Raw genomic sequence first — 17,672 nt, 5'->3', positions numbered from 1 at the left:
TTCATATTGATTGATTGAAATGGTCGTATTCTCAAACAGCTGGATAAGATGGCAATGGTGTCGTCTGCTTCTCTCGCTTTGAGCCAAAGAAAACGAGCGTGCCCATCGTTTTTACTAGATAAGAAACTATTTCCAAACGTTCAAATTTGGTGAAAAAGCAGAAGAAACACGTGTAACATCTCTCGGGGGAGCACACCGTGGCAGTTTTTGAGACGAAAGGTAAATTTATTCCTTCATGAACAAGAAGATTTTGGCTGATCGTCATGCCTGCATTCCGAAATGACCAGGCAAAGAAACATTTAGTGAAATAAACAAATTACGCTTTAGAAAGACTGAACATCTGATTATCTTAGCCATTCTTTGGCACTGAAGTTCGGACAGACACGAGAACTGTGTGGGATATGGAATTGCTTGAGTTGAAAAAAAAGAAATTAAAAAAATTGAGAGAAAAAAAAAGAAGAAGAAAACCCAAAGAGAAAGACACGCAGTGATCACGAGGAAATGGGGAAAACCATCCTTCTTTTTATAGAAAATGTATAGCCAACTGATGACTATTAAAAAATAAACAAGGACAAAGAAAGAAAGAATGGCGTCCGAACCCTCCCACGCCTCCATCCAACCCACCCCAAACACTTGGAAGAGATGGAGATGGCTAAGAAGGAGAAGGGTTGAACCAGTGAATCACACATTGAATTGATGTGATTGGGTTGCTCAGCCTGCAGACCTGACATCAAGGGGAAAACTTGTCACCTGCATTGTTTGTTGTGTATTTAAATGACTTACAAGCTTATATGTTTGATAAAACTGAACACCTCCCTACTATTGAAAGAGAGGTTGCAGCCGGATGACGCTGAGCTGATGTTTAAAATGTTTATTTTATTATATGCAGATGATACAACCATTTTAGCAGAATCCCCAGAAGCATTACAAGACTCGCTTAATGTGTTGTCCGAATACTGCGATCTGTGGAGTTTGCGGGTGAACGCCAAAAAAACGAAAATAGTTGTTTTTTCAAGAGGTAAAATACGAAATTTGTCAGTATTCAAATACAAAGATGAATTAGTTGAGGTCGTGTTCGGTTTTCAATATTTGGGTCTATTTTTTAATTATAATAATAAGTTTAATAAATCACAAAAGTTGTTATATGATAAGGCCTCTCGAGCAATGTTTAGCTTGTTAAAGAAGTGTAGAAAATTGTCGTTGTCCATAGATATACAAATTGAATTGTTTGATAGAATAGTTGCACCGATTATGTTATATGGCTGTGAAGTATGGGGACCAAATTCGGTAAATTTAGCAACAAAATTGCAGCTACGTTTTTATAAGATTATTTTGAAATTGAGAAAGTCGACCCCAACGTGTATGGTATTAGGCGAATTAGGCAAATTTCCACTAGATGTCCTCGTTAAAAATAGAATATTTAGTTTTTAAATTGGTGGATTGTAATAATAGTAATAAGTTTTCAAATGTATTGTACCGTTTTTTGCATCGCCTCTATGTAAATAACATATATATGAAGCACCCTATTTAGAACATGTTGAATGCTCTTGGTCTTAGTGGTTTTTGGCATGACCAGTTTAATTTACGATGTTCCGAAAAATGGTTTAAATTGAAAACGTTGCAATGCCTAAAAGATCAATATATACAATCGTGGTTTTCAGAATTAAATGAAAAAGAAACTTGTTTGAATTATAGATTGTTTAAAGATACATTTATATTTGAAAATTATTTGAACATTTTACCCAATAACCTAGCACTCTCTTTTTTACGTTTTAGAACATTAAATCATAAATTACCAATACAGAAAGGCCGAATGTTAAATATACCACATAACGAAAGAATATGTGTTAAATGCCAGTCTGGAGAACTCGGGGATGAATTTCATTATATATTTCAGTGTCATTTTTTTGAAAATGTGAGGAAAAGGTTTTTACCATTGTATTTTCGTAGAAATTCAAATGCAGTCAAATTTAAACATTTATTTGAATTAACAAAGAAACGAAAGTTATTGAATTTAATATATTTTATTAAGAGTATTTTGAAAGAGTTCTGATTATTTGATCACGTGGGTTTTTTTTTTATTTGCAGTTGCAAGATGCCAAGCGTGAGAGACGTAGAGCAGAGAGACAATGGTTGAAATCAGGCCTGACTGTTCATAAGCAGATTTTTCAAGTTGCCAACAAAGCAGTCACTAGCATCGTTCACGCAGCCAAGACTGCATTTTACAATGTCAAAATACTCGCATGCTCTTCTTCAAAACAGTTGTACGACATCACTAACACTCTTCTTGGTAAATCTGACTCGTCTCCACTTCCCTCTGAGATTCCTTCTTCTCGTCTTCCTCAGGCTTTCTCCGACTTCTTTGCCAGCAAGATTTCCACACTCCGCCAGTCTCTTGACGCTCTCCCCCCCACCCAGTCCCCCATCCCTGACCCCTCCTATTCTGGCCCTGCCTTCTCCTCATTTCAGCCTGTTACCGAAAGCACAGTCAGAAAAACTATCATGCACGCCGGCATCAAAACATGCGAACTTGACCCCCTTCCCGCCTCTATCCTCACTCACTGTCTAGATACTCTCCTCCCGCATTTCACCTCCGTCATCAACGCCTCTCTCTCATCTGGGTCCTTTCCTGCCATTTTCAAATCCGCTATCCTCCGACCTCTTCTCAAGAAACCTTCCTTGGATCCTGAAAATCTGAAGAACTACAGACCAGTGTCTAATCTCTCATTTCTCTCCAAAATAACAGAAAAAATCGTACTCTCCCAGCTTTTGGACCATCTTGAAGCCAACCACCTTCTCTACTGCAATCAATCTGCCTATCGCTCTGGACACTCGACGGAAACCGCTCTACTGAAAATTAGCAACGACATACTGACTGCACTCGACAACAACGACGTCTGCCTTCTCTCTCTGCTGGACCTGAGCGCGGCATTTGACACTATTGATCATGCCGTGCTCTTGTCCCGCCTTCAAAACTCTTTTGGCATTTCTCAGTCTGTCCTTTCTTGGTTTCAGTCCTATCTCACCGATCGCTACCAGTCTGTCTCTGTGAACGGCCTATCTTCTTCTGCTTCTCCTCTACAGTACGGTGTGCCCCAGGGCTCCGTCCTGGGGCCTATTTTGTTCGTCCTTTACACCCAACCCATCCCTTCAATTGCCGCTCACCACTTTCTCTATCACCACAGCTTCTCCGACGACAACCAACTCTATCTCTCTGGACCTATCTCTGACCTCCCTCGCCTCATTGCCTCCACCCAGTCTTGTATCACCGACCTCAAGGCGTGGATGGACCTGAATAAGCTGAAGCTTAATGAGGAGAAAACCGAAATGATTCTTGTCTCTCCTAAAAAACATCTCAATCATCCTTCTCTTCCCTCGTCTGTCGATCTCAATGGTTCTTCTATTGCTCTTTCTCCTGCTGTCCGCAACCTAGGTGTCACTCTTGACCAGTCCCTGTCCTTCCATCAGCATGTTGCCAATGTCTGTCGCACTTGCTTCTTTGAAATCCGCCGCATCTCCTCCATCCGTCATCTCCTCACTGAGGATGCCACTAAAACTCTGCTCTGCGCCTTTGTCCTATCCCGACTCGATTATTGCAATTCCATTCTATCTGGCTCTCCCAACTACATCATCGAAAAGCTTCAGCGTGTTCAGAATCATGCCGCCCGCCTCATCTTTCGTTCTTCCAAGCATGACCACATCACCCCTCTTCTTCAAACCCTACACTGGCTGCCTGTTCAACAGAGGATTCAGTTCAAGATCTCCACACTCTGCTTCAGAAACTTTGATCTATCGTCCCCTAGCTATCTTTCTGACCTTCTTGATGTCTACTCCCCCTCTCGCTCCCTAAGATCCTCCGCAGACACCCGCCTTTTTAGGATACCATCAGCACGCACCAAAACATATGGCCAGCGCACCTTCTCCTACCAGGCCCCATCCATCTGGAACCAACTCCCGCATTCACTCAGGCACTCCACATCTATGCAATCATTCAAAACCTCACTCAAAACACACCTCTTCCCTCACTAGTCCGATCATGACCACCCATCCCCCTCTCCTGCTGGTCCTTGATCTGTCTCTTTCTTTCTCCTTCTTCTTCCCTTTCCAGCTCTATTCTTCTTCTCTCAACAAACTTTATGTATCCAATACTTTATTTATTTATTTACGACTGTTTTTCCGTCTAGAATGCATGTGCCTGTAGTTGGTATGAGTGAGTGCGTCGCGTTCTCGCTGTGCGCCTGTCTGCGAGTGTATGAGTCCTTGTCGATTTGTGTTTCGTATAATGTTCACTATGTATTTTATATTTTGTAAGCGCCTAGGGCTATATTTAGATTAGGCGCACAAATGTTCATAATAATAATAATAATAATAATAATAAAAACAAAAACAAACACAGAAACATCTATACATTCCTGTAAAAAAAAGTATGATTACAATTATTTTGTTATGAATTAAGCTTGATTCATTTTCGGTTAATTAGAAGTGTTGTGTCTCATTAATACATATATCTTTTTTGACGTGTTTATTGCAATTTTTATTTTATTCATGTAACCCTAGGGGTTTTTGAAATAAATATTGACTTGACTTGACTTGACTGCCTCCGTTTCAATTTATAAGACGGATTGCAAACCCCAGCGACTGTATGGAGTACATATAGTCATAGACCTCTAAATATAGGTCCCTGATATAGTAGACCAGAGTAGGTATTTATCCCGAATAATTAGATTGCAGCCTCCCGTTGGAAGACATTTCCCAGAAACAGCTTGTATAGACAAACAAGAGAATGCAGTAGACTGTATGCTCTCTGTATATGCCATGGCCGGGGCCGAGAAACTCAGAACGTGATATTCACTGGACGTCTAGCAGTCCTCTGTGGCAAATCGTTCGGATCAGCAATTAATGTTAATCTTCTGTGTGCAGTAGTAAATGTGATCAAAAGGATGAAAATGGGATTTGACGTCTTCAGTAGCAGCTGTGGACAACTATAACAAGCATGTTTTGATAATACACTTTAAACTAATGCGGAAAGAAAAACGTTACACTGCTTTAAAATGGAAAGTCACTTTCAATTGTCAAAAGACAGAATTGTTGGACATTTGTAGGCAAAAAAATGTGTTACTTCCACCATTGTATTTTGAAGATGCACTTTTGATTGATGTTGAAAATCACAAGCACCTTGGCGTCATCCTACAAGGTAATTGTAGATGGGATTCCCACATAAAAAGTCTCATTGCTAAATGTAGAAAGTCAATTGCGTGTTTGTTTATTCAAGTATCGTTTAAACAGGAAATCGCTTGAAGTTATATACAAGTCCTTTATATTACCATTGTTTGATTACGCGGACGTTATTTTGGATAACTGTACGAAGTGTTTAGCAGACGAGTTGGAGACCTTGCATCTCGATGCAATCCGAATTATTCAAGTGTAGGCGCAGTTCGTGGTACAAGCCACAAAAAATTGTATAATGAATCGGGTTTTGTGCCCCTGAAAGAAAGGCGACGTCGTCATAAACTCTTGTTGTACTATAAAATTGTAAATCGTTTAACCCCAGCATATTTATATTCCAAACTGCCGGTCTTGGTTTCCGATGTAAATCCTTACCACAGACGACGCCCTCTTGAACGTAAGGTTCCATTATGCAGAAGTGAGTTATGTAAATCTTCATTTTTTCCTTCAACGACAGCTTTGTGGAATAATCTTCCAGAAAATATACGACAAACGCAGTCAGTTGGTGAATTTAAAAGATTTTTGACCAATGGAGATGTTGTTGTTCCACAGTATTATTATTTAGGCAACCGTAAGGCACAGGTATTTCACAGCAGGTTGAGATTAAATATGAGCGATTTGCAACAAGACCTTGTTAACCGACACCTCTCTGATAATTTAGAGTGCACGTGTGGAGTACGTCCGGAAGATGCTGAACACTTTTTGTTACATTGTCCAAAATTTAAAGAACATAGAACCATTTTATTCAATAGTCTGCCAACGCACGCTCTGGATTGCAAAACACTTTTGTTTGGAAATACTGATTTAACTATATCTTTGAACACGAAAATATTTTCTGTTGTACAAGATTACGTTATGTCAACTGATCGCTTCGGCTGATATTATATTAACAGTGACAGCAATAGATGTAGCAAAGCATTCTCTCTCTCTCTCTCTCTCTCTCTCTCTCTCTCTCTCTCTCTCTCTCTCTCTCTCTCTCTCTCTCTCTCTCTCTCTCTCTCTCTCTCAGTCTCTTTATTTGTAAATAATATTATGAAATATTTGGAAAGAAAAGGGTTGAAGTTATCACTTGTTCGCCATGTCTTGTTATCAGAATGTGTTTTGATTATCAGTTTTAGAACGTGTCCATAAGCAGTCTGCTTGTTAACGTTCTTAATGCTGTTACTGTTTAAAACGTGTATACAAGAAATTAATAAAAACACGCTTAAACCAAAAGGGAATTCAAAATCGAGCGGAATTATCAGTGCGAAAAGGGATAAGAAGGGATATGAGCCAAGTTCATTTTGGATGCAGGTTGTTTCAGAAGTTGCCCAAGTGACAGAGGGCGCCGTCAGTGACTGACGAGGTAAGAGTTAAACATTTTTTGAAATACTGTCATAATGTGTGTGTGTGTGTGTGTGTGTGTGTGTGTGTGTGTGTGTGTGTGTGTGTGTGTCGGGTGTGCCGTGCGTGCGTGTGTGTGTGTGTGTGCGTGTGTGCGGTGTGCGTGCATGTGTGTACGTGCGTGTGCGTGTATGTGTGTGTGTGTATGTTGAGAATTACTGGTCAAAAGGTCCGCCCGGCAATATGCAAAGTATGTAGGCCTACTTTGGTAAAGACTGACCCGAGCTGAAGAGACCAACACTGAGTGAGACGTGACACTATGGACCGGCATAGTACAGTACCCAGCTGAAAGGTTTTCCTATAGTTCCTTTCTTGATTTTTTTTAAGCACCATTTCCTGCCCTATTCTTGAAGCATTTTAGATCATAGCTATAGGATTTGTTGACTTTCGCCCAATTTCCGTAAATTCGCGGATATTTTCCAGCCATGCCTGTGAGAATCAAGCTATAGACAAATGAGAAATTTGTGGTTTTCCAATGTTGTTTCCAGACTTAAAAGGACAATAGGTCAGTTGGACCTTTATTAAAAACATGTATATGTCCAAATGTCATGGCTACAAAACAATTGTTGGACATGACATCTTTTTTATCCTACGTACGTGAGAGGACACTCATGAGATAATAATCGTTCAAATCACACGTGTGTATATCATGTAAATGAGGTCATGTCAAGCAAGTCTGGCAGGGACCTGTTTTTCCACTGCTTATGATGCCAAAGTCACCGAGACAAACGTCATTATAGAAAAAAAAATTGCGCTGGCTAAATCCCCTCAAGGAATTTTTAGAACTAACACGTCACAAACACTTTCCAGAGTGACGTTTCTTTGCTTTGACGTAATAGATGGCACGAGGCTTTAGAAGAGATCGAGGTTCCAAAAGAAACGTCTTCAATTTGGCTGCCTCGACTGCGGGACGTAAAATACACGTAAGTACAGTATGTATAAACTCGTTGCTTTTTCAAATAGTGAACAGCTCGCTTTCGCTCGCAGTTCAATATTTAAAAAAAACCAAAAAACTCGTGTAAATCTGGTACGACACAGCAAGCCATGTAGTATTCGCTATGCATGTCAAATTATTGGACGGAAGACCGGCCAGTGTCCAGAACAATGCGCCAGATTAAAAAACAGAAAAAGAAAAAAAGTATTCGTCACTGACTCAAGACTAAGGCCTGAGAACAGCACATGTTTTCAACGTGGAGTTTGACCACGCCGTGGATCGTGTAACTCTGCATTTGCGCCACCGCAACTTTTTATCGCTTCACGCCGACGAAGAGGCAAGCTGCGAGGTAGGTCTCTCGAATGATAAATTAAATTGTTAGAATGCTAGGCACTCAGCATGTTCTCAAGTGTTGCATTTCACTAACTTATATCCTTAGCTATATTTCTGTATATATTTTTTGATGCTTTGATGGCCCTGGTGATCGTGACGATCTGTTTTTCTTCTCGTTTCCCCATGTTTTGGGCATATTTTCAGTTTCTGCGTCAAATGCAACAAAACGGAGATTACTGGTCATTCTTGGACATGTTCACTGATAACTTTAATGTTTTATGAATCTCCACGTGTAGTTTCTCTGTATATAGTTCCATATATACTTTGCAAGAAGCAGATAAAAACAGAGTGTCAACAACTCTCTGTAATTCGCCACCGCATCAATTCAATGTTAGATGTAACTCGCCACCGCATTTTTTGTTATTCGCCACCGCACTACGTACGCAAATTGTTATTTTCAAACGCATCAACATCGTGGAGGCATTTAAACCTTTATTTTTGTCACAAAACTGACAGCAATTGATAGGACCATTTTAACTTTAGTGCTGCAAGTTTTAAACTCAGGGGCGTGGCGTGATGTTGCCTATGCAAAGGATTTAAAGGCACCATGAGTTGACAAATCAAACTGTAGTATTTCTTCTTCTTCTTCTTCTTCTTCTTCTGCTTCTTCTGCTTCTTCTACTTCTTCTTCTTCTGTATGAAAAGTATGCTTATCTGTACTTGAGTGTATAACCCACATGTACTGGAATGTGCTTATATATATGACCCCCCAAAAAAAATCCCTGGGACTGTGAGATTCAAGAGGTTTAGGGTATGATGACATCAATAGGAAATATAACAGTGCTTACCCGAAAGAGTGAAAAAAATACTATATTTACAAGTGGGAAATGCATCGATGACTGCTAGTGATGATCTGAACAGATTACGCAGCAAAATAAAGACACATCAGAACATGAAGACCAACGTTTTCACCAATGAGATTTCACTTTTAGGAAGGCACGCTGATGAAAAGTTTGTCCTCATGTTCTCTTATGCATTCATTTACATTCGGAAGATTGACTACACATACAAGAATGTACAAAAACGTTCCGCATGGTTTGAACATTACTTAGTGTAAGGCGACGAATGGCAGGATGGATAGCGTACTGCCCCTATGATCCGCTTGATTTCCTTGGCCGCGGGTTCAATCCCTTGCCGGGACAGTTCATAAAGTGAATTTGGGTTTACGCTATGCATTAAAAGCTTGTCGTCAGTGGTTTTCTTCCGGGTCCTACCAGTTTGTTTTCCTCCACCATTTCAAAACTGTAAATTAATTCCGCCCATCTGCAAAAATTAAAAAAAAAATCTTTCCAAATTCTGATTTCCTAATAGCAGCTTTAATCCTTCGTACCACATGGTGAGTGTGTGTTGTACGATTGTCACCATGTGAGCGTACGTGTCACTGAACTCTTCAACATATTAGACAGTTGCGGTGGCGAATAACATCCAAGACGTGAAATTGCGGTGGCGAATTACACCAAGCATCGGTGGCGTATAACATGAAGTCTAATTGTTTGTGTTTTCTTTTGCCGCGTGCGTCACCCAAAGACAAAATTGTGCAACAGCATTCATCAAGAATACAAAGGACATGTTTAGCTCACAGGATATCATCACGGGAATGCATCAACTAGTGCTGTTTCGTTGAAGTTACGAGGGAAGGGACAAATCGTGCAATTTCAGCTACAATTCCAGCAGAAATCGGACTTCTGAACTGCCGAAACCTGACATTTCGACTAAAAAAAGCACGTACCTTAGACCTTGAGGATATACTTCTTTAAAATGTACTAATGAAGAATCTAGATGATGCCTGAAAGTCCTACAAATTTTCATTTTCTGTGAGAGACCTATCTTGCAGCGTGCTACTTCGTCCGCGTAATGCACTGAAAAAGTTGCGGTGGCGCAAATGCAGAGTTACACGATCCACGGCGTGTTGACTGCTTACCAAATTGGATACTGCTGTGCGGCGTTCTGTCTTTGGTTTTGGCCTTGTATATCTGGGTTTTTTTGCCCTTGACTGCCGAGATTAAAGACATTTTGTGTGCAAGCTATGTTTTCGGAGATGCAGGTCAGTCGATGCGAAGCTGTTGAACTGGTATAAAATTATACACACACACACACACACACACACACACACACACACACACACACACACACACACACACACACAGAGTTCGACCAAAAACCAACACACGCAACATGCTAACACACAAACACAGTGACACACACACAGACACACACACACAGAGTTCGACCAAAAACCAACACACGCAACATGCTCACACACACACACACACACACACACACACACACACACACACACACACACACACACACACACACACACAGAGTTCGATCAAAAACCAACACACAAAAGTACATCCCGTACAAATATTGTTAGGTCAATTTAATGTAGGAAAGCAAAAAGAAGGCGTATAAGTGGCAGACAGAAAGTGGTAGAATTCAAGTGAACATTCGGCATAAATAGCAGGAAACGTATTGGCAGTATGTGAGATATCACAACAAGATAAGTAAACACAATAACAATATGTAAATGACAAACAAATTCCACACGGATGATACATTATGATCGAATCACACACACACACACACACACACACACACACACACACACACGATCTCTCTCTCTCTCTCTCTCTCTCTCTCTCTCTCTCTCTCTCTTGTACTTTGTACCCCCAAAAAAGGCAACCGTTCTCAGATCCACATGAGGCAGCCCTTAATGCCATAACTTAACACACGTTTTGCGGAGACACTACCTTTAATGCTACCCCTCACTGACGAAGTCAGTTCCATTCTGTCTCGGTCTTCGAGACATTTCCCTCTTGAAACGAGCTGACAAGGTGCAGGGTACAACACAGGGAATATCGTATTATTATGTAACACAATACCGTATCATTACACTAACATTTACAGTGGAACCCACAGACCCCCCGCGGTCAGTTTAGGAGGAAGAATTTACCCGATGCTCCCCTGCATGTCGTAAGAGGCGACTAACGGATTTTGTTTCTCCTTTTACCCTTGTTAAGTGTTTCTTGTATAGAATATAGTCAATTTTTGTAAAGATTTTAGTCAAGCAGTATGTAAGAAATGTTAAGTCCTTTGTACTGGAAACTTGCATTCTCCCAGTAAGGTAATACATTGTACTACGTTGCAAGCCCCTGGAGCAATTTTTTGATTAGGGCTTTTGTGAACAAGAAACAATTGACAAGTGGCTCTATCCCATCTTCCCCCTTTTCCCGTCGCGATATAACCTTCGTGGTTGAAAACGACGTTAAACAGCAAATAAAGAAAGAAAGAAAAGTGGAACCCACCTTTTAAGGCCTCCACAAATCTGAGAAAACAGGTCTTGAAAAGAAGAAGATCTTAAAACGGGGGCAACTTTCTAGAAGCTTTGAACAGAAAATCTGAGAAAACAGGTCTTGAAAAGAAGAAAATCTTAAAATGGGGCAACTTTCCAGAACTAGAACAGAAAATGAACAGAACATGAACAGGCCATGAACAGAAAATCTGAGAAAACAGGTCTTGAAAAGAAGAAGATCTTAAAACGGGGGCAACTTTCCAGAACTAGAACAGAAAATGAACAGAACATGAACAGGCCATGAACAGAAAATCTGAAAAAACAGGTCTTGAAAAGGGAGCGAGTCTTACATAGGAGGGTCTTTATCGGAGGGTTTCACTGTATAAACCACATACCGTAGCATTACAATAAACTTTAATAACAACATTATCACAGATCTAGCGCTGCAAAAAACAAACAAGCAAGACAAGGCACCGTAGGGAGGAGGAGGGGGGGGGGGGCGGAGCGAGGCTGCTGAAAGGGGGATGGGAGGTGGAGGGGGGATGAGGAAGAGAGTGTCGCTAAAGAAGGGGGGGGGAGGGGGGCTTTGTGGCAAGTCTTACACTACAATTTGATTTACGACGAACTAAAACCATGCGGTCACACATCATATACATGTAGTTCAAATGTCACATATCCGTCTCCGAACCAGAACATGACGGTTGTAATTAAGTAAGCTTACTGTCGTAGCTATAGTAAAACACCAAAGTTGCCGCGTCCTGCACTGAATATTACAATCACACAGACATGATTCATAAAGCGGTACCAGTCTTAGGGTTCTGTCGAACTTCAAGCCCGAATCGCCTAAAAAGGACCCCAGAACGTCTTGCAATGACACAGCTGGTTCAGGTTCTAGGTGTTGAGGGCTATGTGACACGCACATCATACTGAACATGGTTGGATTACTTTGGTCACGGATTATGCGTCTGATAATAAGTTACTGAAGCGAACGCACGAGACTACATACACACACGTGCGCGTACGCACGCACACTCGCACTGCACACACGCATGCTCGCACTACACACACACACACACACACACACACACACACACACACACACACACACACACGCACGCACGCACACACACACACACACACACACACACACACACGCACACACACGCACACACACACACACACACACTGCATGGACCACGCACATACATACTCTCCAAAGCATAAAATAGATATTAAAACAGACTCTCAGAATCCTCACACATGCACAAAACATTCACCCTACACTTCTTTTTTTCATACTGTAACACAACCAAAAAATCACACACCCCTCCCCATACACACACACAACACCAACAAGAAAACCAACAACAATAAAAATAACTATTCGTTACAACTCATCATGGGGCAGCTTTCCGTCCCACGTTTCTATCGTTTCGTTTTCATCATAGTCCGGCACCCTAAAACTCACCACGGGGCATTTTCCTTTGATATTTTGACAGAACAGTTTTTGCATTGAGGCCGTATTGACTATGTCGAAACCGACCTCCCCACCGAACGTAGAAGGCTTCCAATACTGTGGCGAGCAGATGTAGTTAGACATGAGTCCTTTTACGGAGTTGGGTCCTCCGATTTCTATGACGCTGCTGCCAAACATGGCGCGGTGACGGCGTTTTTCCACGATCATGCCCACGTACATTTCCACAGCGTCGACGTCGTGGTACAGCTTTTCCAGTTCTGCCGCCATCACTGTTTCTCCTGTAGAAGAAAATATATTGTTTTGAAATAGAATTTCTTCTTTTTCTTACTCCATGGCTTCTTTCACCCAAACCCCTTGCCCAGTTTCCCTTCGCTTTACTTCCGATCAAGTCTACTACTCCACATTAACCTAGACATTCTTCTGCATAACTTTTATCACAGGGTTTGCAAACGCTAAGCTCGACTCCTTGTTTATGGTATTTTTTTTCTAGAAGCTCACGTTGATTCTTCTTTTTCTTCTTTTCGTTCGTTGCTCACGTTGATTCTATTTCATGTCTGATTCCAGACACTCTCAGCTTACCCCCCCCCCCCCCTCTCTCTCCCATTCCAAGCACAGGCGATTGACACGAGGTTGGCGGGGCCTGTGGGTTGGATGACGTGCTCTCAAGATATAGTATTGTGTAGGAGAGATTAAGACCTTCCGTCAACCCAACCTCGTGACATCCAACACACACAAGCCCCGCCCACCTCGTGTCGAGTTCCTGTTGTACCAAGATATGATATGACAGCTTGATCTGGTTGTAGGCATCAGCAAGATCGATCTTGGTGTATCCGAATCCACCTCCTAGCTTCTGCATCAGTTCCTCTGGGAGTGGCATTGGATGACGGTGATCTTCAAGCTGATCATTGATGCCCACTGAGTAGTCACCACAGATCCGTAGCTTGGGCTTCAGGGTGCCCGAGGTTTGTGCCTTACGAATTGGTACCACTGGCGTTCCGTATTCATTGAACTGGACTGGCTTCCAGACTCCTTTGGCGATGCCTTCTTCGTAGCCTTTGGCGAGGTCATCACGAAGAGCGAAAGGTACCGGACGTGCCTTGTGAAAAACCGGCTTCGCATCAGACTTGAACTTCACGTCCAGTTCGAAGTCCTTGAGACATCCCAATTCTTGTTTGAAGAGATTTGGGAATTTATCAGACAGTCTGTGACAATCTCGTTGCAGGGCAGCATAAGGCGCGTTGGAGGTCGCTGGATGCGTAGGTTTTGCACCCTCACTCTTTGCGTGACTCTCTATGCTCCTCAGTCCTAGAGCATTGTCCACAGAAATTCCCAGAGTCTGGATTGCGTTGCGTCCTAGCAGATTCAGATGAGGGATCTTGGTGACGATGTACGGAATTGAGCTTTGCTTACCAGTCACTGGATCCTTGGTTTGGCCCATGAAAGTTCCCAGCACGGGCAGGTCGTGCTTGCTGGCAGACTCGTAACGATGTGTGACGTCATCCAGCTTCGGTTTTCCTAGTTGTCTCCAGACCGGAAGAGAAACAAAATTTCCTGTAGTTGCGGTGTCCAGTTCCATGGTGAACTGTCGGTCCTGGATTGTTATGGGTACATCCAACCTAGGAGTATCTTGGGGAACTTCACCGAGGATCGCGTTGACAAGCTCTGCTTTCGTGACTCTCTTCACGGAAGCCTGGGAATGTCGTTCCCGATTCTGATGTTGCTTTTTTCTACAGACAGCTTCCAAATGTCCTGTGACGTCACAGTATCGGCATTTGGCTTCTTTGTAGGGGCAGTCTGTTGCTTTGTGGGCCTTTCCACATCGGTAGCACTTCCTGTCTGTGGAATTAGACTGCTTGTGGTTCTTTCGTGGACCCGTCGTCTTGTTCTGGTGGACCTTGTTGACTGGCATGGTCTTGGAACCGTAGACAGTTTCCTTGGCAACCTTCGCTGCGTCTTCAGTCTCAATCGCGACTTGGACAGCACGTGCGAAATCCAGCTCTGTGTCCTTGATCTTGAATAGAGCCTTTAAGACAGCCTCATTGTTGACAGAACATATGAATCTCTGTCTCAGAGCTTCGTCTTGTGGGTTTTTGATCGAAGGAAAGTCACAGGTAGCGGCGTCTTGGCGTATGCGCGCTGCTAACTCCTGGAGAGTTTCGCCTGGCTTCCGTTTCATGTCACTCCAGAACTTGAAACGTTCTCGCACTATGAAGAGTTTCGGGTCGAACTGTTCTTTCATGAATTTGACAATTTCGTCCATTGTCAAACTGTTGATGTCCTTGGGCGGATTTTGCTGAGTAGCCAGATTTGCCAGTTGTTTGTAGACCGTAGCAGTCTGATTCGTCAAGAAAACTTGAGCCTTGCGCTGCTCCGGCACGGAGTTGGCGACCACAAACGTGCAAAATCTTGACCAGTAGTCAGGCCACAGTTCCGATGTTGCATCAAACGCAACAAAAGATGGGATTGCAGCTGCCTGTGTAGTAATGGGAAAACGTAGATTCGAAGCACTCGGATCGTCGCAGCTTTCCTCCCTGGCAGAAGCTGCGGCACCACTGAACACTTTCATCATCATCTCCATCTGGTGCATTTGTTGCTCCATATCTTCCTTGTGCTGGCGTTGCTGTTGCTCCAACTGCTGCCTCAGAAGCGTTATCAGCTGCTCTGTTTCCGTCATTTTGCAGTAATAAGTCACTCCGAATAGACAAGGGAAGTAACTGTCGGCGACGCCAGTTGTCGTGTTTTTCCTTTCGTCACTCTCAGTCGCAAAGGAGACACAACGATTTGTGTAGGTTCTGTAGATTTATTAACAGCTGGAACAACGGTGACAATATCTCTCAGCACAGTGTAAGAAAGAACAAGTGCAAGACTGGTAAAGAACAACAATACGTGTGCGCAGCCCTACTTATATAGTTAATGGACATACGAGAATATTCGGGAAACATCGACACTAATCTGGTTAGATCTACACAGTTCCGTCTGTTCGATGAGCGTCTACGCTTACGTCATGAGTGACTGCGCACTTAATCAAAGTAAGTTCTATATCCTTCCATTCGATTCCAGTGGTATCTAGCGATCTCCACAACAATATGTTTATGATTCTTACCGGTGAGTTCTTCAAACGTGGTGTAAGGAGCGAGGTTGAACCTCTTGCGGTAGTTGTTGAGGGACTGGAACCGCAGCTGTCTCTGGTGGATGATAGAGTCGCGTAGCACGTGCAGAGTGCCTGGACCGTGGTTGTGATGTGACATCTATGTATGCACAAAGAAAATGGAAGAGTTGTTTTAAAGGAACTGTTTTTGTTCGAACGATAGTGCAATCATTCTAACTATGTATCAATGGAGGGACATATATCTACGTACACACGAAGAAGTCAAGGATTTAATTGTAAGAATAAGTGTTTTTTTCAAACTCTAAAATATATGAAAGAAAGTTGAAACAGTTCATTTTTGATGTATCTGATGTTTGTTCGTTTTCAAATGTAATAAAAGACACAGAAAGAAGAAAAATGTACAATCTGTGATTGACAGGGTGCAATTGATTTATAAAAATAATTAGCCCTATGAAAAACTAATCTCATGAAACACATAAACAGTGACATAAAACAGTCACATAAATTAAGCAAACAAACAAACAGACACATGGAAAACACAAACAATCACAAAAATGCACAAAAAACAAGTAAAACAAGAAATTCCTACGAGGTAGGAAAAACATCCCCGTCAAAGGGAAATAACCTTCTCAGTTGGTGGCAGTGACTGAGTGAGAATGGTTATTTCCCTTTGACCATTAAGATGTTCCTCTATAAGTCCTTGTATAATTTTAATCCACCAATAACTCCCTAACCGAGTGTTTGACTGGTCCCAATTTTTGTAAGGACCGTCTCAGGAATGTATAGAACCTGTTCACCAAGTTTGGTGACGATCGGTCCGTTCATTCTTGAGATCTATATGCGAACACAAACACACAAACAAACAAACAAACAAACAAACACATCGACCGAAACCTATACACACCCCTATACCGGGGGTGTAAAAACCCACACAGACTATGTAACTAGCAGAGAAAAAGTCACAAAACACTCGGACAATGAGACAGACAAGCAGTCACACAAAACACACACAAACAAGACAAAAACACATTGTCAGCATAAAAGCTGTCCAGTGTCAAAGGTTCGTGCAGCCAGCTTCGCGAAGTGGACTTCGGTCGTCCAACTACTATCGGGCTTTACGTCCACTCACCAAGCCGGCTCTCTGCTTAATCATGGAATCCAAGACGTTGGCAAAGCCGTGTTTGATGACCAGCTCGGAGTGGAACATGTAGTCCTTCAGCTCGTACACGGTGCCGCTGATGTTGAAGTTGGTGGGCATGAGGGGGTGCCAGTGGTAAAGGTGGTTGAACTCCGCAGCGATGCGGTTCTGGTACTGGAAAGGCTCGCCGAACAGCACGTCAGGCACGAAGAGAAGCTGGTAGTTGTAGCTGCTGAGATGCTGAACGTAGTCCTCTATGACGATCTTGATAGTTTCTCCTGTTTGGGGAACGAAAATGGAAAAGGTTAGGTGATTGGATTTGCTATTTTCTTGGTGGTTTTTTTGTGATGGAAGAGGATAGCAGGATAGGGATTGGGAGGAAGAGCACGGCGGGATTAGAGAGAGAGAGAGACAGACAAACAGACAGACAGAGAGACAGACAGACAGACAGACCGCGCTTGGTACTGCTACAGGTAAAATTAATTTCCAAGTCTGTTTTGTAGATAGATATATTCGTCGGTTCAAAATATTAGACTGCTCGAATGCAATTCTTTAATAGCCAGCATCACAGGTATTTTACTCTTGTTCGTTTGTCGATCACACAACATAATGAGTTGGCTTTCTCCTCCTCCTCCCCTTCCCACTCTTTTTGCCTCCCTGTTTCCTCCCTTCGTCTATTCGTCCGTTAGACCTCTTCAATCAATCAATCAATATGAG

General features: G+C 42.3%; 1 protein-coding gene across 2 annotated transcripts in view; it reads right to left on the bottom strand.

Moving 5' to 3' along the window:
* Positions 1–10,302: 10,302 nt before the first annotated feature.
* Positions 10,303–17,672, bottom strand: part of LOC138948659 (prostaglandin G/H synthase 2-like) — a 59,392-nt gene continuing 52,022 nt past the window's right edge. For both annotated transcript variants that reach the window (XM_070320238.1, XM_070320239.1), the window contains exons 9-11: positions 16,947–17,233; positions 15,812–15,956; positions 10,303–12,986 (exon numbers count right to left, since the gene is read on the bottom strand). In XM_070320238.1, coding sequence (XP_070176339.1) covers positions 12,619–12,986; positions 15,812–15,956; positions 16,947–17,233 — 800 coding nt within the window. In that variant the 3' untranslated portion in view covers positions 10,303–12,618. The remainder of the gene's footprint in view (positions 12,987–15,811; positions 15,957–16,946; positions 17,234–17,672) is intronic.

Source organism: Littorina saxatilis, linkage group LG15 (genome assembly GCF_037325665.1).
Source record: "Littorina saxatilis isolate snail1 linkage group LG15, US_GU_Lsax_2.0, whole genome shotgun sequence".
Lineage (NCBI taxonomy): Eukaryota > Metazoa > Mollusca > Gastropoda > Littorinimorpha > Littorinidae > Littorina > Littorina saxatilis.
The sequence above is the reverse complement of the archived record's forward strand: the minus strand, read 5'-3'. Positions and strand labels throughout refer to the sequence as shown.